Source organism: Xiphophorus maculatus, chromosome 20 (assembly GCF_002775205.1).
Source record: "Xiphophorus maculatus strain JP 163 A chromosome 20, X_maculatus-5.0-male, whole genome shotgun sequence".
NCBI classification, from domain to species: domain Eukaryota; kingdom Metazoa; phylum Chordata; class Actinopteri; order Cyprinodontiformes; family Poeciliidae; genus Xiphophorus; species Xiphophorus maculatus.
The window spans coordinates 30,615,114-30,639,137 of record NC_036462.1 but is presented as its reverse complement, the minus strand read 5'-3'; the positions used below and the strand labels follow the sequence as shown (position 1 = coordinate 30,639,137).

Sequence of the window (24,024 nt, the reverse complement as noted above, 5' to 3'; positions counted from 1 at the left end):
ACGCCAAGAGAATCGCTCTTTTTCCAACTTCTGTCACTTAAGTCTGACAAATAAAAGTCAGTCACCAAACACAGTTTTCCAACACGAAGTGTGTATTTCTAATTGTTCGTTGCTGATAGAGGATGGAAGCTGCTGATAGCAGGGCACAAACATTAAGACTTCCTGAAAAGATGAGAGTGTAGACTTCCTGGTAAATCCTGTTCTAATGTAAAATATGACAGATTACTGGATTAAGGAAATTTATAGTATATTACATGCTATCACACATAATATTTTTTGAGAATTTGGAAACAGTTGCTCTTTATTTCCCCAAGTTATGGGGGAAGGAGAGGAGAGAATCGATATTTCAGCTGCCAGAAATTATTTTCCAAAGTTAAAGGAGGAGAACCAAATACTTTAGCCACCTGATATAATCCGTTCCCACTCTATAACATGGGAATAAATTAATTTACCAGCAACTCTTTAACTGTGCTTTGGAAACATTTGCTCTTCATTTCACAAAGGTAAGGGGCTTTGAGATTTAAACTATCTTTCCATAGCTACCTTATATTAAAGTCCTGTAAGGATAAATATCAAACGTAGTTTTCAAAATGTAATTTATGAACCATTATACAACATACATAAACCAAATACGAACCTGGAGGCCGATGGGACCCTCTACGAAGCCCTGGAGGTCAGCCTGGAGACCAACAGGACTCGCTACGAAGCCCTGGAGGTCAGCCAGGAGACCAACAAGACTCGGTACGAAGCCCTGGAGGTCAGCCCGGAGACCAACAGGACTCGGTACGAAGCCCTGGAGGTCAGCCTGGAGACCAACAGAACTTGATACGAAGCCCTGGAGGTCAGCCTGGAGACCAACAGGACTCGCTACGAAGCCCTGGAGGTCAGCCTGGAGACCAACAGGACTCGCTACGAAGCCCTGGAGGTCAGCCTGGAGACCAACAGGACTCGCTACGAAGCCCTGGAGGCAGGCCGGGAGGAGCTTGGGGTCAGCAGACCAAGCTCCTCATCTGACGCCTAACTAAAATAAAAGCAAAACTAGAGTTCATAAGATAAATAAGGGTCTGATGACCTGGCGACAAAGGAATTGTCTGGTGACGAAGGAGACCTGTGTTCGATGGCCTCAAGTTCCCATGGCACCGCAGTCCTGCGGGCCTCAAGCTCTCCTGTCAACATCTTTCAAGCGTTAAGCTTTTCCACCATAAGTCCCCAAGTGTCAAGCTCCCCTGACACGGTAGTTCTGTTGTCCTCTAGTCTTTCTGCCACAGATACTCAAGCATGAAGCTTGGAGCCCTCATCACACTTCTTTATTTAGCAGTACCAAGTGTCAACCCAGTACCTGATAGTACCTGTTTGGTACATTTTCAGGAAGGTATTGGAAACGCCAGTGATGACACGTCTGAATATAGGCTGCTTCTGTAGCTGATCTGAAACTGATTTGATGTTTTCGCTGGTTTTCTGGTTCAGCTGCTCCAGTTTAAGCTGCAGGTCGATGTTCATATTCTTTAAGTCAGTATTTTTCTGCTCCAGGATCTCGTTTTCCTGCTCCAAGGCGGTGTTGATATTCTCCAAGATAGAACATTTCTGCTCCAGAGAGGTGCTTCTCAGCGTCAGGGCGGTGTTTATCTGTTCCAAGAAGTTGCTTTTCTCCTCCAAGGAGGCTCTTTTCTGCTCCAAGACGGTGTTTATCTCATCGAAAATGGTGTTTTCCATCTCCAGGGTATTTCTTTCCCTTTCCAGGGCATGGTTTATATGTTCCAGAGTCGTGTTTTTATTCCCTAGAGCAGTTTTTTCCTTCTCCAGGGTACTTTTTTCTTTCTCCAGGGTGTTAATTCTCTGTTCCAGAGCGGTGCTTTTCTGCCCTAGGGCAGTTTTTTCCTGCTCCAGCGTATTTTTTTCTTTCTCCAGGACATTGTTTCTCTGCTGAAGAGCGGTGCTTTTCTGCCCTAGGGCAGTTTTTTCCTGCTGCAGGGTGTTTTTTTCCTTCTCCAGGGCATTGATTCTCTGCTTCAGGGAGGTGCTTTTGTTCTCCAAGGCAGTGGTATTCTGCTCCAGGGTGGTGTTGTTCTCCTTTAACGTTTTGTTTACGTGCAACAGTTTGTTTAATTCCTCGTCTTTGTCTTGAAGCTTGTCTTTTTCAAATGCAGCTTGTTCTATGTTCAGAACTTGCATCTTCAGCTCCTCATTTCTTTCAATCAGAGACTGTTTTACAATGGACATCATGCCAACTTCGTTCAATATTCCATGGGGCTTCTGTGTCTCTTCAGCTAATGTCTGTTGTACTTTTTCCTTTCCAGAATCACAAGATGATGTCTTACTGCTGCGACTCATTGTTGATCCCGTTTCTCTGGACAAATCCAAAAACTTCTCAATGATTTTCTTTACTTGTGTGTTAGAATTTGCCTCTTTATCTCGAAAAGCTTTCATTTTCAATCTCTTGTTAGGATACTACTACGTGCTCTCTGTCTCTCTTCTTCAATGGTTATGACCGTAGAATTCAAGCGTGCAGCTCTGTGATGCCCTCTAGCTCCACAAAGTGTGCATCGCTCTTTGTGACATCAATTTGCGTGATGTCACACATTGATGTCACTGCCTCAGCAGAACAACTAGAAAACTGCTGAAGTTTGAATAAAAACAAACTTTACGGCTGAACGCTGCTCGGCTTAGCTGATGGCTATTGGAGACAGTTCAGCTGGTAATATGTCACCAAGGCTGAAATCCACACTGGGGAGCCAATGGACTGGCACAGCAGGGTGCGAGGACCACAGGTCAAAAGGAAACATTGTGTCCGAAAACAGAAAAAGGGGAAACGGGCCTGTTGACCCAGCTGACGCCAACTCAACCTCTCTCTAGCTAAGCAAGGTTGGTGGAATCAAATAATGTTCTCGCTCTTTGGTTACCTAGCAACAGCCTGTTGAGTCACTTGCGCAGCAGCAGTTTCTGGTTTCACCTCCATTCCTCATAATTGCTTAGAAATAAAAAAAAGAAATTAAAAAGCATTGTGATGTGAAAACTATGGATTAAACAAGAATGTATTCCAAATATTGAAAACAGAAAAACTAACAAAAACATTATTGATACAGATATAAGACACTTATTTCATGATATTGTAATATTGTTCAGCCTTACCATAATTAGACTATTTCTGTGTTTAAAATCCATTTTAATTAGTTATTATTTAGGATTATTTTCTGAGAAATTGAGTTTGATTAGTTTGAATGTAATTACTGAAATTCGTGGTTTGGGTAATGTTATCATAAACCAAATCTATATGACTCACAACAACATTTAATTTCCCTTTGGGATCAGTAAAGTTGAATTTTGAAGACAACACTTTACCAAGTTTTTTTTTTCTTTTTGTCCAGTTTCTAGTGAAAATATTTTAGTACACTTAAAATAAGACAAAAATGACTAAACTTTTCAGCAAGATATAGAAGCTTGTTTAAGTAAATAATTCCTTAAAATTGCTGAAGAATTATTAGTTCCATTCACAGAATATGATACTTAAAACAAAACATTCTTCCCCAGTTATAAGTGAAATAATCTAGTATTTTTTCCATCAATATTAAGGAATCACTGACGTAAAACAAGCTCCTATATCTTCCTGAAAAGTTACTCATAAGTTAGTTGTGTCTTATCCTAAATGTACTAAGATGTTTGCACAATAAACTGGACCAAAACTACGTGGTGAGGTTTAGTGTTTTTGCAGTGAGGGAGCTGAAAACAATCGGAAATCATTTTTATTTCCAAAAGATGTAAAACATTATGCTAAATTATGCACTAAAATAAAGCACACTGAAGTTCATAGTTATAATGTGAAAAGTTTTGCATTAATATGATTAATCTGTCAGTTATTAATTGGAAGAACAAACATGTGTGTGAGAAGAAAACTCCTCTTCGTAGGAAGTGATGGGGCTTCTGTCCACAAACCTTCTTTATCCACCAGCTCCTGGTCGATTTTACTGCTCCCAAACCTCACTAAAAATACAAAATAAAATAAAATAAGAGAAAGCATTGTTTATCAATCCGCCACGGTGGATTATCCCTCCCCTCAGACTTAAAGCTAACTGGACTCTCACTTATTAATTTGTCATAATCGGCTCCCTTGGCGTTGGTGGTTGAAACGGTCCATGGATCCACCGTGTCGTCCTCACCGGCCAAATCTGCTGCCGTTCTGTTGTTCGGCGCAGCATCGTTCACTGACGTCCTGCTTTGTAGTCCTGACCAGTCATCTGTTTGTAGCCCATTTTCAGCTTCAGTAGCAGCTGGACAGCAGCATCAACCTCAGCCTGCAGAAAAATAAATAAAACAGGGGCAAAAAAACAAACAATATCATCAATTAGGCAAAAACTAAAACCAGTAAAATCAGTACTTTGCATGTTTGCCTTAGGTTCCTGAGTTTGCTGTGGTGTGTTGGTTTATGTATGTTGTATAATGGTTAATAAGTGACATTTTGAAAACTATGTTTGGTATTTATCCTTACAGGACTTTAATATAAGGTAGCTATGGAAAGATAGTTTAAACCCCAAAGCCTCTTACCTTTGTGAAATGAAGAGCAAATGTTTCCAAAGCAACAGTTAAAGAGTTGCTGGTAAATTAATTTATTCCCATGTTATAGAGTGGGAACGGATTATATCAGGTGGCTAAAGTATTTGGTTCTCCTCCTTTAACTTTGGAAAATAATAATCAAATGTCACCAAATCCACAGGATTTGTTGTTGATGAAGAGAGGAATCGACATAGTTAAAGAGTTTGTGAAAAAATAATAAGGTCCCATGTCATGGAGGGGGAACAAATTTTTTCAAGTGGCTAAAATATATGGTTCCCCCCCAAGTAAGTTTGGTAAATAAAGGGTATATATTACCAAATTCACAGGATTTGTTACTGATGAAGAGGAGACTAAGAACAGTTAAAGGAGATTGTGAGAAAAACAATTATCTCCCATGTTATGTCTGGGGAACAGGTTATTTCAGGCAGCTAAAATATGTGGTTCCCCCTTTTAACTTTGGCAAATAATGAGCAAATGTTTTCAAACTTACATAATTTATTGTTGATGAAGAGAGGAATAAACAGAGTTAAAGACTTGTTTAACATTTGTTCCCATGTTATAGAGGGGAAACGGATTATTTCAGATGGCTAAAATATACAATTCCCCCCTCATAACTTTGGCAAATAATGATAAAATGTCACCAAATTCACAGGATTCGTTGTTGATGAAGAGAGGAATAAGCACCGTTAAAGACTTTCTGGAAAATTAATTTGTTCCCATGTTAGGGAGGGGGAACGGATTATTTCAGATGGCTAAAATATACAATTCCCCCCTCATAACTTTGGCAAATAATGATAAAATGTCACCAAATTCACAGGATTCGTTGTTGATGAAGAGAGGAATAAGCACCGTTAAAGACTTTCTGGAAAATTAATTTGTTCCCATGTTAGGGAGGGGGAACGGATTATTTCTGGCAGCTGAAATATCGATTCTCTCCTTTCCTCCCCCCATAACTTTGGGAAATAAAGAGCAACTCCAAATTCGTTTGTAGGAGGCAGATGGAAATGGAAATAAGGCGTCCACTGGCACTAACCCCATACAAACATGTGTCTGTTCAAAAATAACTAGAAACTTCCATTTTAAGCTTCGTGGTGTGCTCAGACACTAAATCAATCTGAACATTCAAAACAGGCATCAGATTTTAAGAAATGGCCATTTTAAGCTTCTCTCGGTGAGAAAACGTTTATTTTTCCCACATTGTTGTAACTCCATTTCAACACTCCTAACAGACACATAAATGATGGAAACAACTAGAAACTTAGTTTTTAAGATTTCCTATGTGTTCAGACAGAAAATGAACCTGAACACTGGAAGCATCAGGTTTTAAGGAATCACAATTTCAGGGATAGAATGCTTTATTCCTCTACTTTGGGATCAACAAAGTATTTTTGAATTCAATTCAATTCAACTGAAGAAGCAATGAGTAACAGAGAGGGCCAGAGATACCGGCAGTGTACTGCAGCCCAGCTGCTTCTATTATTCCAATACCAACAGTCTGACTGATCCCAGTGCTCCGTAATCACCAGTAGAGGGCGCAATCACCATACATTTTAAAAGCACATAGCTACGAAGGGAATGGGTGGCCTATTTATGATTTTTAAGGTTTTCATATGATTGACACGCAATTTAGAGTGAGCAAAATTTAGAGTGAGTGATGACGCTCAGCTCTGACAACTAGCCACGGATCTGCTAAGAAGTAGCAGTTTGCGACTTCCTTTGTTTTTGTCCATTGTGTCATTGTGAGGTTTGGGACATGGCTGAAAAGGAGGTGTACGATGATGCAGTGGAAGGAAGGGTCATCAATGAAGAATACAAGATCTTGTGCTTGTCATTTTGTTTCGTTTCAGTACTGTACGTTAATGTTGCTTCTTTAGTTGAACAGTTCTCTAGGCTTTCGGATTTCTTTTCTTTGAATGTTTCTGGATGTTCTCTCTTCCTTACTTCAGTCCTGTTGATAGAAATGCTTTAATGTCAAAACTTTGTTTTAGACGTCACACTTTCACGTGTGTCTTTAAAATTACCTACCTCTAGAGCCCCGCAAAGCTTTCGCCCTTAAACGTCAGAGGCTGTACCTGGGCCTATCATCAACGTACCTGGGCCTTCTCCGTCTCTTTGCTGCAGACGTCTCTCAGGCTCTTGATCTTGGCCTTCAGCTGACGGGTCTCTCCGATGATCGCTTGGATCTTATCCGCCATCTCCTCGCGTTTCTGGTGGATTTGGTTGCACTGCCTGGAGAACAGCTGGTGTTAGGTTGCCAAACGAACGCATTGCTCAGGTTAACTCTACGGGTCGAGACGTTTGAGTCGGTACCCCAGCACTTCCTGGACATGGTGTTCCTTCGTCTCTCTCTTCTTCTGCCTGCGGATGTTCTGTTTGCACTCCTTATCCAGCTTCATGCCCAGAGCCCGCTTCAGCTGGACCTCCTCGCTGCACAGACTTTTCAGCTCCTTTTGCATCTTCTAGCTTTGAATCAACAGCTCCTGGTACTGTTAACATGCAACATTAGAAACAAAAAAAACAACCTTTAAATATTGTTTTCCCTTTACCAACTTCTACTGTGTGCGTTCTATAGTGAACATTAGGTCACATTTCCCCACTCTGACAGCTGTTCTGTTCATATTTTGTCATACCACAACCACAAACCGTTTTGTTGGGGTTTCACCCAGCAGAGCAACACAAGTGACTGAATAACTGTTATGTGAATGGAAAAATGTTTTTACAAATAAAAATAGGAAACGTGTGGCGTTTATTTTGTAGAATCGTCTTCTGGCTGCAGGCATGTCTCTTCTAGCTTCGAACATCTAAACACCGAACGATAGCTCAGTCAGATGGATCGTCTCTGAAAAAGATGGAAGCTTAGGAATTTGAAACCCGACACCCAGGTGGATGTAAGAGCGGAGCGTACCTCTTCCTGACGCAGCCTGGTGTTGTTCATGCTGCTCTCCAGGTCCTGCAGCAGGCTGTTCATCTGCTGGAGCTCGGCCTCAGCGTGGGCCACGCTCTGCACCCTGTTCTGCATCTCCACCACATACTCGTCTGTTTCTGCCTTAAAGTAAAAAAAATTAAAAATTTAAAAAATTAAACGGGTGTGCGAGAAATCCCAACATATTGGCTCTATTCTGTAACAGGGTTGTATTTCTATGTTATTCTAATTACACAAAATGTCTTCTGTTACTCAGATTGTTCTTATGCTTGACTAAACACTTCAGAAACTGCTATGATGTGACATTAAGATCAGGCGCTCCCCGTCTTTATCTTTTCTTCATCTGTGCCATGGTTTTGTCCAGTCATTTGTGCTCTTAGGCCCAAACCTTTTGTAATGTTGTCCTACAGAAGTTGGTTATTTTTCACCCAAATACATCCAGTTTATAGATTTATAGAGTTGACCTTAGATTGTTATATACTTTTATATAACAGACGGTTTAATCCTAGTAACTAGTGCAACGCAGGAAAGATCGAGTTACATCTGCAGACCAAACATTTTCCTACTTACTATGGAGTTCTTGATTTTCTTCACAGCTTCCTTCATCTTCTCCTTCTGGCTCTTCAGTTCCTCTGGAGACTCCACGATCTGAGACTTGAGTTTGGTGATGTCCTCTTTCAGGTTAATGACGTCCACCTTCACTTGGGACTGAAACACAAATAGACACACATGTACACGTTTATAGACACAGCAGAGACTCGGCGAGCTTAGACATACGAGTCTGGATCACATACCAGCTTCTGCGTCTTCTCTGCTATTTTGGTTTTCCACTCTGCAATGTTTTCGTTTTTGACGTTCTGAAAGGAAAACGACAGTGTCAGACTTCAACTGAACACACAATTACACACCACAACTTCGACCGTGTGTGTCCGTGTCGGCGCCTACCACTTCCTGGTATTCATGCACGGTGGTGGCCTGCAGCTCAGAGAGAGCGGCAGCCAGCTCATCTACCTCGGCCTGCTGCTCTGGTGGGATGGTCCTGGGTCAGGAAGAGACGGATGAGAACACGTCGCACTGACCCCGATGACATCGGAGGTGTGTTGTCCGATCCGGACTGACTGAGATCTGTCGGTGAGGAAGTCTAGCAGCCAGTTGCGCAGGGGGGGTGCTGAAGCCCAGGTGTCCCAGTTTTCCTGCCAGATGCTGTGGGATGATTGTGTTGAACGCTGAGCTGAAGTCCAGGAACAACATCCGCACATGAGTGTTCTTCTCCTCCAGGTGAGCCAGGCTCAGGTAGGGCGGAGGAGATGGCGTCCTCAGTGGAGCGGTTTCGGCGGTAGGCAAACTGGAACGGGTCGAATGTGGAGGGGAGTCTGGAGACGATGTGTTCTTTTACCAGCCTTTCAAAGCACTTCATCATGATGGGAGTCAGTGCCACAGGCCGGTAATCGTTGAAAGAGGTGACTTGAGGTTTCTTTGGCACCGGAATGATGGAGGCAGTGTTGAGACAGGCTGGCACTGTGGCTTGGTCCAGTTTGGCTTGGTCCAGTGAGGTGTTAAAATGTCTGTTAGGACACCAGCCAGCTGACCTGCGCATTCCCTGAACACCCGCCCAGGTATGTTGTCGGGGCCTGGGGCCTTCCGTGGGTTGACTCTTTTCAGAGTCTTCAACACATCGGCTGTGTCCAGGCAGAGTGCCTCCTCTTCCTGGTGGGGAACAGTTTTCTTTGCTGGAGTACTGTTCAGTGCCTCGAACCTCCCAACAAAGTTATTGAGTCCATTTAGAAAGTCAGCATCAACTTCACCCACTGGGGGGAGGATGGATTGTAATCTGTGATCGCCTTTATGCCTTGCCACATACTTCTGGTGTTGCTGGTCTCGTGGAAGAACTCCTGTATTTTCTGACTGTGTTTAGCCAATCCAGAGCCAAGATAAGCATTTGTTTAATTTGGGATATTGTTAAAAAAAATCAGTTTTAAATGGCGACATTTTGACTGTCCAACCAATGTATCAGAAAAGCTATGAAAGAAATGCAATGTTAAATCCAATATGGAAATCCAACGTCGTGCTGACCCGTGCTGCTACTGGAGTTTTTTTATTTTTTATTTATTGCATCAAAATGTTAATACAATGTATACAAAAGGGGAAAACGAGAAAAACAAAGTGCCAGGGGATACAAGGGAAAAAAAACAACAGAAAGCATAACACAAGGAGCCAAAACAGAAACAAACACAAGGCATCGCTTCAGGGAATACAACCAACGAACTTCAGGGCTTCCAGATTCCCCACAGCCCTGGGATTGGTAGAGGTCCATATAGACCCTGCATAGTGTTGTAATTCAGATAAAAACAGATCAAATAGAGGCTTTGTGCCAGAAAATTTGCATTTATGAATATGAAATTTAACTAGAATTAACAATAGATTAATTACATAAAAATGATTCTTATTAGCAGGACAGACATTGTAGAAACCAAAAAGTACATCTGTGTATAAAAGTGAAAAACTATTGAGAATATGAGATTGAATATAATAAACAAAGTCTTTCCAGAATGAGACAGCGAAGGGTCACCTCCAGAATAAGTGGACTATTGTCTCATTGTCCAAATTACAGAAAGAGCAGCTACGGTCTATATCCTGGGGCAGGTTTTGTTTTGCAGGGTAGCACCAGTGGAGAAGTTTGAAGCACACATCACAAGGTTTGTTCCTAACGAAGTATTTGGAGGGGAGAGTCCAAACCGTTGACCATTTGATATCAGAAACAAAAACTGTCTCCAGTAGTGGGTCACATAAGGTGTAGTAGCAATGTTCTTCTGAAATAAGGATCTTATATTTTTGTTTCTAGTGGAGGGTTTAGAGGAAAAACACATTTTACCCACAACAGATTCAGAAACAGAAGAGTGTGTGTCTGCAGCTCTGTCCTCCCCAGAATGATGACATCATCATCCTCATCCTCCCTCATGGATACAGATGACGTTACAATATGAATCCTAAGGGCCAATCAGAGCCCGGCTGACTGTAAATACTTTGTAAATTCGAAGTTTGGAGTTTTTGTTTATAAATAGTTGTTGTTGCACTGAGTTCCTCAGTTGGAACAGCAAACGGCCTGAAGAAGGTTGATCCTCACCGAAACGTCGCGTTTGGTTTGCTGTTAAAAGTGCCTAACGGCGAAGAAAAAAAGTTTCTTGTTTTACCTCGTTTCTGATTCGAGGCGTTATTATTTCTGAAATATGACCGAAGACGAAACTTTTAAAGATATTCGTAACATTATCACGTTTCTTAACCATGTAAGCCCTAAAACGGTGGGTTTTTATTTCGCAGATTATTTGAAATAAATACGGTTTTTACACCTTTATTGAGACACACTGTATGAGTCGAAGGTTTTTCAGTGTCTGATGAAAATGTTCTCCGCAGATGGTTTGAAATTCCCCCGATTTTTTCTTTTAACACCATAATAGCTTAAAGCATTACAAAACAGAAGCCCGTTATATAGAACATTTTATATCATCCTTTACTGTCTAGTCTATTAATGTAGGAGGATGCATTTTAATTTCTGAGCCAGCCAATATTTGCATCCCCTGTCTATTGTCCTGTTGATATGAAACTTACAGCAGTAGCTCAGAGAACAAGTGTCATTACAAATTATTTATATTTATATGTATAGGTAGGATTTATTTAATTTATTTCATTTATTATTAGTAGTAGTAGTAGTAGGAGTTTATATATATATATATAAATAGATAGACCATCACGAACCACACTCCATACCAGTAAGTGGCGGTAATGCTACTAAAAGTTTGTTGCCAACCGCCAATAAATCCAAGAAGAAGAAGAAGGAGGAGGAGGAGGAGGAGAAGAAGAAGAAGAAGAAGAAGGAGGAACATTCTCCGAGTGGACCCGTCGGAGCGTCATGGCGGTCCCTCAGTTTCTCTCTACGGCGGAGTTGGTCAAACAAGGAGCGGAAGCTCGCTTGTATCGGGCAGCGTTCTTAGGAAAGCCGACAATAATCAAAGAAAGGTTTCCTAAACTCTACCGACATCCAGAGCTGCACGACAAGCTGAACTCTCGCAGAACAGCTCATGAGGTCCGCTCCATCCTGCGCTGCAGAAAAGCAGGTGGGTCCTCGGTGAAGTTCGGCAGACGTTCACCCAGTGTTTATATATACAGTACAGACCAAAGGTTTGGACACACCTTCTAATTCAATGGGTTTTCTTTATTTTCATGACTATTTATAAGGCAAGAAATCCCACTTATTAACCTAACAGGGCAGGTTGACCTATGAAGTGAAAACCATTTCAGGTGACGACCTCTTGAAGCTCATCAAGAAAATGCAGAGTGTGAGCAAAGCAGTAATCACAGCTAAAGGTTGCTACTTTGAAGAAACTAGAATATAAGGGCTATTTTCAGTTGTTTTACACTTTTTTGTTTAGTGCATATTTCCACATGTGTTATTCATAGTTTTGATGCCTTCAGTGTGAATCTACAATGTCAATAGTCATGAAAATAAAGGAAACTCATTGAATTAAAAGGTGTGTCCAAACTTTTGGTCTGTACTGTATATATATATATATATATATATATATATATATATATATATATATATATATATATGGACTTCAGCCCATATATATAACAAAAAAACAACAACAACAAAAGAACATGCAGCGATGTTTTCATATCATGTGTTTAAGTGCCTCCGTAACGCAGTATTTCCCTTAAGGACCATCAACAAAGTTCTAGTAATTTGGCAAAAATATGTCTGATAAATAAGCAGATTTGTATTCATTATTGATGAAGGCAAATCAATTATTTCATGAATTGGTCTGTAGTTTGGTGTGCTTGATTTTAGTGAGATCTGAATGACTTATCAAGTATGTACGTAACTGATCACACACATTTGTGTGTGTGTGTGTGTGTGTGTGTAGACTGGCTTTAAACCATGATCTGTTAAATCATATTTTAGTGTTTTCCCTATAGCCTGGTATCAGGCATCTCTTCTTTTAAAAGGTTGATGAAATGTTGTACGTGGTCTCTGCCCAAATAGATAAATAAATAGCGTTACAGTTAGTCGAAACAAGTAGACAAACAACAACAACAACAAAACTTCCAAGTAAACATCCATGTAGTTAATCTGCAGTTGATTGATCTTATCAATTGACTAACGATTAATTGATAAGCGGCCATTCTCCTATAAACCCGAGTTTTCTATTGCATCAAGATGGCCGACCGTCTTTTCATAACATGAAAGGCTATGTTTTATATGCTCAATTAAAAAAAACAGAATTTAATTTCTTCTCTCACCTTATTAAACTTAAACATGTGTGAAATATAGCAACACATAAACCTCTTAGGTTGCTGTCTTTCATAAATAAACTTTTCTTAAGAAAATTCACTGTCAGTTTTTGTTTGCCCAATTTTGTCCCAATATTTTGAGTTCTATATTCAGATTGAATTAATTTTTTTTTTTAAATAGTTTTACAAAAAACAAAACACAAACAAAACTCTTTTTTTTTTTTTTTTTACAGACTGATGTAATGTACTTGACCATGTTTTATTTTTCCTCATCAGGTATTCCGGCTCCAGCTGTCTACTTCGTGGACTACAAGTACCACTGCATCTTCTTGGAGGAAATCGTTGGCTCCTCGACTCTGCGTGACCACATCAACTCCGTTCAGCGGCGCGACTCCTGCGCAGACCGAGGTCTGCACGAGCTAGCCGAGAGAGTCGGTCGGATCTTAGCCAAAATGCACGACGAGAACGTCATCCACGGCGACCTGACCACCTCCAACATGCTGCTGAGGCACCGGCCAGAGGCCACGGAACCGGAGCTCGTCTTCATCGACTTCGGCCTGAGTTACATTTCGGCTTTGCCCGAGGACAAGGGCGTGGATCTGTTTGTCCTGGAGAAGGCTTTTCTCAGTACTCACCCCGACACAGACATGCTGTTTGAGAAGCTGCTAAAGAGCTACGCTGCCACTTCCAAGATGTCGGCGTCAGTCATCAAAAAGCTTGACGAGGTACGGCTGAGAGGGAGGAAGAGGTCCATGGTGGGGTGATCATGAGGTGGACGGACGAACACTTACTTTGAGGTTCAGACGAGTGGTCAACGATTGGACAGGGTGAAGTTATTAATCTGTATGATGCTGTGCTATAAATGAAACAAACACACTTGTTAATAAAATGTTGCAAGTTATTAATGCTTCTTTTTATCCGTACTGAATGTTACATTGCAAATTGAGGTTCCCTCTGTTTATTGTTCCATAGAAATTGATAGGATCTGTGTGTTAAGAAAGGTGTGGATAAAAGTTCCCACACCTTTTGATCCAATTACAGTGTATAGATCAGACTCATCCCCAAAGAGCATAAATTTGATTAACATGGAATAGAGGCTGGGTGGTCAACAAGCAGGAGTCTTAAAGTCAAATTCCTGGTTTGCAGAGAGCTTCAACAGCATCGAAAACTATTTGTTCTGTTATTCTTACAGAAGTGTTCAAATTTCCCACAGAAACCACGGAAAACCGTAATGGAATGAGGTTGAGAAACGACGCAGCAGCAGTGATATTATTTTCCATAATTTAATGCAAAACAGGAACTTGTCAGGAATACAGATATCAACACTGAAGGAATTACTGCAGATATGATAAATTATTTGAATATTGTTTTGAGTGTCTGAAGTGTCTGTAGTGTTAAGCACTTTAGATGGTTATTGACTTATTTTAATCATCCAACATGAGCTTTTTATTCTTATTACTCGGTTACATAAAATAACCCTTAACTAACCTCAGTTGAGTCCATTATCCGCTAACGGTAGAAGCCAAAATCTCTGCTAATGTTGATGCTAATAAACAATTAACTTTGCTGTTAAGGTGTTTAAAGTACACGTGGACTTTAAAGAGGGTTTTAAACCAAAGAATTGCTAGCTTCTGCATGTCCATTTTAAGCCAACAACCAGTGAGGGTGATGGGTTTTAGGCTGCCATCTTGGTAGTACAAAATACTATTAGATCTATCACTCCAATAGGTTAATCAATCCAAAAGGTAATTGATTTCTAATTTAGCATTGCACGAAAACCCTTCATTTATTGATTTCAGTCTCATAAAAAAATTATTGAAAATAAAACTGAAAAGTAACTACATGGTAATAACCATGTCATTACATGGTAATAATATTACCATGTAATTTTCCAATGCAGGATCTGAATTACTAATTTTGGTCATTCTGTTAGAGAGATTTCCCATTCTTGTTGCTTTCTTGGGTTTTTTATCCTTGTAAAATAAAGATTAAAAATAAAAAATTAAAATGGATTTTTATTGTACAGCACTTTGTGATTTTATATCTGTGAAAGGTGCTTCATAAATAAACTTTACTTACCAATAGTTGCCCTTGGCATTTATTACTAGTTAAACTTTATCATATCTACAGGGATATATAGGATCTTTTGACTGCTTCAAGTCAAATAACTGACAGTCCAACCACTGAAAAGACAAAATTATTGATCAAAGATCACTCGATAATCGGAATATCAAAAACACTTTTTAATGAAGCATTATTCTTGTGTTTTAGGTTAACAAACAATTGTCAAATTATCATTCACAGGCAGTTGACAAAAAATGTATATCACCATCATTTCTATTATTATTATTGATAATAATCATACAAATTGTAAATATCACTCCTGTGAGGGTTTCTCCATAAGACCCCATGTCTGTTTACACGGGCATTGGGTACATTAATGAGTCATTTAAATGATGAACCCTGGAAAAACATAAAGCTGTTAATTAAAATATATTTCTCTTCTCAACATGTACACAAACGGTTTTCTCATCTCACAAAACAAAAAATACAGCAGCTGACTCTGAACATTCCAGACTCTGTTTAGTGGAAATATTAGATTGAGTTATCGTTGTTTCTAGTAGGCTTCAATTTAATGCTTTCGCCTACAACAAAACATTAAATTGTTTTGATTAAATTAAATCTTTTGATTAAAACGATTTAATCAACGCATAGTCTAATTATTAGAGCATTTTAAATTAAATGCAATATTCCACAATTTAACCAAAATTAGTATAATTAGTGGCGTTTCATGTTAGATCACATTCCCTGCTGGGATGAATAAAGTACTTCTATTCTATTCTTAAAAGTGTGTAGGCCACATACACTCATTTGAAAATGTTTGTAGATCACTATATAAAAAACATGAAAACTAATCAGAAAAATCTTGAGCATAACAGGGTTTCCCCCAGTCTATTATAAGCCTGGCGGGTCACCAGGCTTTACTTGTGCCCCTACCAGGCTAAGTAATGCTTATTTATTTTTTGAAATCTTTTTAAAATGTTTGCATTTTTAAGGCTTTATAGTTGGTGCTCAAGTATTAATCTTCCAACTGAGCATGTTTGAGTCTGAAAATATTGTATGGGATGTGTGTTAATCTCGGGTCATTAAACCTGCTATTTTAACTCTGTGCAGGGTCATAAGACAGGTGGGGAGAGCTCTGTGCGGCCAGTCTCAGGCAGTTTAGGAGTGATAGCTCTGTGGAATGCACCAGGCGGCCGATAAGACTCGTTATCATGTCTGGGATAGAATATTTTGTAAGCTGCATGTTTCTGAACTCAGAAACTGCCATGTGTTTCTGATTTCATAAACTAGTTTGAAAGCAGTCTGGAAGGAAGGGAGCGAGGGAATAGACTCAGTCCCACGGCCTTGAGCAACATCTCAAGGCCGTGAAAGTATCAGGCGTTGCCTACGTGCAGCAGTAGCCCATCACCACGTGTCCAAGTAACATTATCCTTCTGATTATTAGCTGTCAAATCTTGATAAAAATCCTAACTTAATCTGGCTGTAGTTCTCCACTTCCCCTTCTTGACTACAGGAAGCCACTAGGCTCTCATGTTGACTTCTGGGTTATTATTCTCTTGTTAGACTCTATTCTCTCTTAGGTGTATGTAAAGCTCTTCAAAAATACATGTCATATTTCTGGTTTTGTCTTCCCTAAGAGCAGCGTACTTCTTATTTTAAGGTCAAAAACACAAACGAGATATATATATAAATAAATAAATGCATAGTGCAGAGATACACCCTTTAAATGGTACATAAGGAGAACCCCAAGCTGTATATGACACAACAGATGTTTCCGTGGATTGCTCATCTTTTGGCACACTTAACCTGATCGCCAATTCTCTACAAACAAATCCTGGTCAGACAGATCCGCCGTTCCAGGTCCATCTCCACAAGAAATTATTCTGTCCCTCGTCACAGCATCAGCTGAAGTCTCGGTTGGGGAAAATCATAGGGGCCACAAGGGTCCAAATGTAAAGGGCCAAACACAACCAGCTCGAGGAGACCTTTACCCACACTGTTGGCCACTTGCTTGTTATGGTGTAGTCTGCGTCTGGGCTGTGAAATGGAAAATCACACACAAAGACATAAGTTTTCTAATGAGACATTTCTACAACAGGTGAACAAATTGTCCCCAATGAAAACTTTAAAGTCGAGCTAAATGTTTAAGAGTGCAGGGGTCACTGACCTGTACCAGTTGGTGAGTGTCATCATTATGTAGAGGGAAGCTAAGAAGAGCATGAAGTGGAAGAAGGAGTAGCTGTACTGGACCATGTCTTGCTCGTTGTCCTCCGCCCGCCGGGGCCCCCTGGGGCCCTCCAACATGTCGCTGCCGCTGCTGCCGGACCCCTGAATGAGGACAGTCGACTGCTTGGAGGCCATGGTCAACTTGTTCACCTGATTCGTGTTGGAGGAGCGTATGCTGCGGACAAGAGATATCGGTGACGATCGGTATATATCGTATATATACGAAATATTTCACATGACCACGATTATTTGTAACATAACGGCACGACGACGTATTATGTTCCAGTTTTCTCGTAGACTGTTCGCGTTGTTTGGCGTCAAACTGCCACACGGCCAAATAAGGTGCTTAAGGTGCGTGGACACAATAAATTATGATAACAGTGAAACTGGAATTATTATTTTTTTATTTCCTCTATTTAACCCATTGAGAGCTGGATCTCATTTTCAAAAGGGACCTGGGCAGAAATATGCAACACACGACAACCTGGTCACACCAAAGCAAAAGTTTAAAACAAACTACGAAACAGTTTAAAAGCAACAACATTGATTGATACACATTCTTAATAGCAATTTGTTTGCTGCAGAGGTGAGATATTTTCATGTTTTCCTTAAAAAAAAAAACAACCTAAAGTAACCTCAACAGGCCTAACCTAACTAAACAGGCCAGGACAGAAAACAGCTATATAATATATATAACTTCATCAGTTTCTATAACCTCTGTGTCTAATGTTTTTATGTTTACAGTCATTGAGTCCAAAACAGGCCAATCAAAATCTTCATGTAAGTATGGAAAATGAGAAGTGAGTCTGGACAGATGTTTGATTTTCTAGACTGTTCTTTATTTCACATTTCAAGGGATAAAATGAATCATTTCTGGATAGCAAATGTTTTGTTTGTTTTACTTCGATTTAGATTTCCTTCACCTTATTATTTGTCACAAAGTTTTTAGGCGATCTGTCCAGTCCGCCCAGTTTCATAAATTGTACTGAGTGAAGTTTACAAAACTAAACTTCCTACATTGACAAACCAGGAAGTCAGATTTCATCCAGACTTACTCAGGACACAATATGCTTTTTATTTCACAGTTAAGCTGATTTTCCCCAATCTGGACAAGTACAGCTTTCTACCCTTAATAGGAAGATTAACTCTTTCATTGTCATTTGCAAAATTGAACGAATGAAGCTTGAGCGTCACAACAGTATGTTAATTGTAAAATACAAAAATCTACTAGCATCTTTTTCTTTCATTGAAGAAGCTTTGATATGGATATCCTATTGTTATTGGCCAAATCCTAAAATAATAATAATAATAAAAAACCTTCTAGTTAACATTCTAGAAGTCTTTGTTAACATTAATTCTTTAAAGGAAGCTTTATATATATATTTTTATACAAGTCTCTCTCTTAACCTCCAGGCTTGTTGAGGAAGTGAAGCTTCGCGCCAGCACCTGCCAGCTGCAGAACGAGGACGTCTACATGAACACCACCTTCCAGGATTTCATCCAGATGTGTGTCAGGAAACTACGAGGGGAGGACGGGGAGGAAGAGCTCGTGGTTGACTATGTACGCGGTCGGTACCCCCACCAGGAAACAATGTCTGACAGCATTAGTCATTAACGGTTTGCCTTCCCAGGTGGAAAAGAACATCAACAACATGACGGTAAAGATCCCCCATCAGCTGTTTATCAACGGAGAGTTTGTGGATGCAGATGGCGGAAAGACCTACAAGACCATCAACCCCACTGATGGCACGGTAAGAGATGAACAGCATGACATCTTCCTCTTTAAAGAGAGATTCTAACCGAGCAGAGCCGGTCTGGCTGATTTCTTTCATTGGTTGTGTTACCTGTACTGGTAATTAAATGTTGCCCTTTGGGAAATTCAACTCATATCATCCAAGTATCTTCAAAGACAAGTAGCAGTACTTGTACAGCTCTTAACTTAGACTTAGACTGACTTTATTATCATTTTGCATGCACAGGGTGTATACAGAACGAAATTTCGTTGCATACAGCTCAGAACAATGTTTTGAGGTTCCAATGTTATGAGGTTACTCCGGAGTATAAATATAAATATAAAATTAAGTCAGAGGACCACAAAGCTCTTTACGCTGCACGCAGTCATCCACATGTTCACACACTGATAGCATTCAGCTACACCGTAGCCACAACTGCCCTTCCTGAGCAACCACGACTTTCATGCCATGCTAACAGCTCAATAATGGGCAGCAGAAATGCCCAATATTGGGGTCGTAGTTCAGGTACTAGTTCAGTTTTTGAGACACTAATCAGCTGCTCCCACTTGTAACCAAAAATAACAATACCTTGTTACCATGGCTACACATCGTAGCAACTGTCTGAAAGTAAGAGTAAACATTCCTCCAACTGCACAGCATCCGGACCTGGAAGAGACAACAGTCCAGTCGTCTCAACCAAAAAATATGACCAAAAGTCTAAAAATCAGAACTAACTCAATGGGTCTACTCCCGACGCGCCGCCACCAGGAGACGAGCAAATCTAGACAAGTGATGTGTCTTACAGGCCATCTGTGAAGTGTCTCTGGCCCAGATCAGTGATGTGGACAAAGCAGTCGCTGCTGCTAAGGAGGCGTTCGAATCGGGGGAGTGGGGCAAGATGAACCCAAGGGACAGAGGAAGACTCATCTACAAGTAAGTAGTGCTGGATGATGCTTGGTATCTAAGGTATGCTACATTTTACATTTAGCATTTAATGTATCTGGCTTGTAGCTTGGTTTCTACTTAATTCTAAACTTTAGTGTAAAGAATAACTCAGAACAATGCCTTATAATGACAAAGTAATATTTATAAGGCATGTTTTTTTTGTGACCGTTGGACGATGTTAGATAAACCAGTTCCGTCCATCTATCGTGCTAAGCCTGTCTGTAGAAGGAGTGCATAGGTCCAAGATGAAAACACAGATATCCTTCACTCAAAAATCAGAATAAATTCAAAGACCTCAATAAATAACAATACATAGATTTTTTTGCCAATAGTGGCCTTTATTGAACACTAAATGGGCAGGAAACAGGATGGAGACAGGTGGAAGACATGCGGTAAAACCCAGAACAGCCACGTTGAGGCTGAAAGTGTCCAAAGTTTGTCCAAAAACACGATGCAAACGTTGAGCTCACTCCCAAACTGAGCGCCGTTAAATAAGGATCTGCGTTACCTTCCCAGTCTCCACCATCATTCAGCATCATTCATTTCAAAGTTGTCAAATATGCGACTTTTAGTCATCAACATATGTATTTGAACTCGTTCATCCATAACACTGGTGACATATTGTATGCAGGTGAAGCTGACAGACTTTAGACATTGTCAGACTGCTCTGCTTGCTGACTGATTTACAGTATCAAACATAATTCCTGGCATTCTAGACTCTGCTTTTTCCTCCAACTCCTCCCACAGACTGGCGGACCTGATGGAGGAACACCAGGATGAGTTAGCTACTATTGAAGCTATGGACTCTGGAGCCGTTTACACTTTGGCCCTCAAGACTCATGTGGGCATGTCCATCCAGACGTTCCGTTATTTTGCTGGCTGGTGTGACAAGATCCAGGTAAGACAGCTGACTTTATAAGAATCAGCCAAATCCCATCTTCAGATACAAAAATCTTTGCACATCTGTAACTAAAACTTCTAATTTCCCCTTTTTAAAAATAATGTAACTTTCTTCCAGGGCAGCACCATTCCCATCAACCAGGCCAGACCCAATCGTAATCTGACTTTCACCAAGAAGGAGCCAATTGGGTGAGGATTTTTTTTTTTCAAATATTTTTTCATTTCTTAACACAATGCCTTATTTACCACTTACTTTTACAATCATATAAACACTAAGAATAACTTCAAGATGCTGAACTTATTCAAGTTGCATGAAAGATGTTCAGAGGTTCAAACCCCCCAGAACTGTTTCTGGCTTGCTGTGGTACCTGGATGTTCACAGCTGTGACGATTATACACTTTATACCATCAACATTTTTAAAAAGATAAGACCTGCTTACATGGAGTCAGCCATCAGTGAAACCGTAACATATCAATTCCCGTCCAGCCATTTGTTTACAACCCTTCGGGTGACCAGAATCTCTGACACCAGCACTTTTTGAAACCAGGTCTCAGAGTGGAACTTCTTGTAGAACTGCTGAGCTCAAATTGTGGCAGTGGCAGCTAATTATGGCTCGTCCAGTGGCACCGGAAGCTGCCACAGCTTAGTACTGTCAGCTTCTGGCAGCTGCCTCTGCTGCTGTTTTGGAAAGCCATTGCCTGTTTTCTGGGCAATGTGTTTGTTATATTACCTGTTTGTAGATAACTATTTTCAAAATGATTATGTTTTTGGTTATTAAACCGTGTAAGACCCGGAATATAGCCACCACCGAAGCAGTGTCACCTATGCCACTTTCTACCAAGTAAATTCAGTCAAAATATTGCAGAAATAAACTAGTCTGAGAGACACACAGCAAACATGGCCTTCAATGAGACATCAGTACATCTGGAGATCTCCAGTCTGTGTGCTGTGTGATGGTTACAGTCAGTCAGCCCAGATAAGCTCCCCTTGCTCTCGTCAGAGTGTGTGCCATTGTGATTCCGTGGAACTATCCGCTGATGATGCTGGCGTGGAAGACCGCAGCCTGCCTGGCAGCAGGAAACACCGTCGTCCTCAAACCAGCTCAGGTAGGATCCACGTTTTACACTCCGGACCAAGAGAGAGGGAAACCCTGAAGGTGTTTCAGACTTTCGCATCCTCTTGATTCCAGGTCCACTCCGCTTACAGCGCTCAAGTTTGCTGAACTGGCAGCAAGAGCGGGACTGCCCAAAGGGGTGGTTAACATTCTGCCTGGTTCAGGTACACTCACGTATCTCAGACTTGTTCCATTCCCGAAAGGAAAGACGGAGACGCTTTCTGAAACTTCCGTCTTCCTTTTAGGCGCTCTGGTGGGCCGCGTTTGTCTGACCATCCTGACGTGCGAAAGCTGGGCTTCACGGGTTCTACAGAAATCGGCAAGCACATCATGAAGAGGTGAGAAGCCGCCCTCACACAACACTCTGAAATTTAAAACCCAGAAATAAACATAACTGCTCTCATCGTGTGTGTGCGCTTGCTTCACCCCAAGCTGTGCAGTCAGTAATGTCAAGAAGGTTTCCTTGGAGCTCGGAGGAAAATCCCCTCTCATCATCTTCGGTGACTGTGACATGGACAAGGCTGTGCGCCTGGTCGGTCCCTTCGGAGGACTGTTCATCAGTCGGTGCTTGTGTTTACGTTTGGCAGCACTAACACCCGGCTGTTGTTTGCGTTACAGGGCATGAGCTCCGTGTTCTTCAACAAAGGAGAGAACTGCATCGCAGCTGGCCGGCTGTTTGTGGAGGAGACCATCCATGACCAGTTTTGACAAAAGTGGTACGTTTCACCCCGGACTGGTTTACTATCTATCACTGGCCAGCATGGAGACACACAGCAGACATCCACAGAGACCAGAGTAATAATACTGATACTCTGGTTGTGCCCTCAACAAGCTAAACAATCACAGTCATGTAAACTTGTTTACTAATCATTCACTCCTTTGCTACTGAGCCTTTGCTACATTTGAACAGTCCTGATTTGAGCTTTGAAAGACGATCCTGTTTATCTTTTTTTCCAGGTAGAGGAGGTTAAGAAGATGAAGATTGGCGATCCGTTGACCGCTCCACAGACCACGGCCCTCAGAATCACAAAGCCCACCTGGACAAACTCTTGGAGTTCTGTCAGATGGGAATAAAGGAGGGAGCCACCCTCGTCTACGGAGGAAAGCAGGTCCAGAGACCCGGTGAGGCAGCAGGAGGAGCGGGAATGGCGACTGAGTCCTGTTTGCTCTTCATCCAGCTCTTAAATTTGCGCTTTTGTTTTCCTGCGGTTCCAGGTTTTTTCTTTGAGCCCACGGTGTTTACTGATGTGCAGGACCACATGTACATCGCTAAGGAAGAGTCATTCGGTCCCATCATGATCGTTTCCAAGTTCAAGACCGGGTAAGCTGAAATCCAAAGCTGCGTTGTGCATGTGAATGGTTTGGTTTGATGCGCTTCCTCCCAACGTCCTCCAGAGAGGTGGACGACGTCCTGAGGAGAGCCAATGCTACGGAGTACGGACTGGCTTCAGGAGTTTTCACCCGGGACATCAGCAAAGCTCTGTATGTGAGCGAGAGGCTCAACGCCGGCACTGTCTTCATCAACACCTACAACAAAACAGATGTGGCCACGCCCTTTGGAGGCTTTAAGCAGTCCGGATTTGGCAAAGACCTGGGTGAGGGATTACGGCGTCACTCAGAACTCAAACTGGGTTCGGATGTAATAAAACTTGAGCCGACACGAACTGATATGCAGTGAAAGAGTAGGAATGGTTAAGTGGGTGTGAAAGGGAAGTAGTCAAAATAATGACTGAAGAGTGTGTTGCTGTCTGCGTCTCTGTCAACAGGTCAAGAGGCCCTGAATGAATACCTGAAGACAAAAGCAGTGACCATCGAGTATTAAGCTCCCTTCCAGCAGAGGGCAGCATCTCCGGAAGACTTCTCAGTGGCTGGATGCAGACGTAATGATACTGACTACTCTGGTTGTGCCTCAACAAGCTAACCAAATCATGTAAATGTATCTAATCATTCACTCCTTTGCAACTGAGCCTTTGCGTAAACTACAAGAACTTTGATCCTGATCTGTCTGGAGAAACTCTGCAATCACTGTGAATTCACTCTGGAGATGGAAGAATAAGGATCTTCCAAAAAAAATATCTTCTTTTATTATGTTGTTGTTAAAATGAGACCAGAACCATTATGAATGTAACATTCCCAACAAACCTTGAACACAAATAAAAGCTGTTAAACAGCCCTCTGTCGAGGCTTTCTTTTTTTCTGGATTACAGTCACTTTCTCACTGTAGTCCACAGTTTATGTACTGGATCTAAATATTTGCCTCCAGAACCAAATACTTCCAATT

General features: G+C 41.1%; 2 protein-coding genes and 2 pseudogenes across 2 annotated transcripts; 2 read left to right on the top strand and 2 right to left on the bottom strand.

Annotated features, from left to right (window-relative positions):
• Positions 1 to 6,632: 6,632 nt before the first annotated feature.
• LOC111605814 lies at positions 6,633 to 9,785 on the bottom strand (annotated as a pseudogene).
• A 1,514-nt stretch (positions 9,786 to 11,299) lies between these two features.
• LOC102229987 (TP53-regulating kinase) lies at positions 11,300 to 13,661 on the top strand. The gene is made up of 2 exons (XM_023324470.1): positions 11,300 to 11,583; positions 13,037 to 13,661. Exons 1-2 carry the CDS (start codon positions 11,379 to 11,381, stop codon positions 13,522 to 13,524), a joined length of 693 nt encoding a protein of 230 aa, XP_023180238.1. The 5' UTR covers positions 11,300 to 11,378; the 3' UTR covers positions 13,525 to 13,661.
• Positions 13,662 to 15,809: 2,148 nt separating this feature from the next.
• On the bottom strand, positions 15,810 to 17,982 carry LOC111605834 (serine incorporator 3-like). Its single transcript, XM_023324729.1, has 2 exons — positions 16,992 to 17,982; positions 15,810 to 16,861 (listed from the first exon to the last, which is right to left on the bottom strand). Exons 1-2 carry the CDS (start codon positions 17,183 to 17,185, stop codon positions 16,726 to 16,728), a joined length of 330 nt encoding a protein of 109 aa, XP_023180497.1. The 5' UTR covers positions 17,186 to 17,982; the 3' UTR covers positions 15,810 to 16,725.
• A 431-nt stretch (positions 17,983 to 18,413) lies between these two features.
• Positions 18,414 to 23,916, top strand: LOC111612348 (annotated as a pseudogene).
• The last annotated feature ends 108 nt before the right edge of the window (positions 23,917 to 24,024 follow it).

Coding starts and splice junctions, on each gene's coding strand:
- LOC102229987 (XM_023324470.1), top strand. CDS start 11,379: ATGGCGGTCCCTCAGTTTCTCTCTACGGCGGAGTTGGTCAAACAAGGA. Junction 11,584..13,036: donor CCTGCGCTGCAGAAAAGCAG/GTGGGTCCTCGG, acceptor TTTCCTCATCAG/GTATTCCGGCTCCAGCTGTC.
- LOC111605834 (XM_023324729.1), bottom strand. CDS start 17,185: ATGGCCTCCAAGCAGTCGACTGTCCTCATTCAGGGGTCCGGCAGCAGC. Junction 16,862..16,991: donor ACACTCACCAACTGGTACAG/GTCAGTGACCCC, acceptor TCCATTTCACAG/CCCAGACGCAGACTACACCA.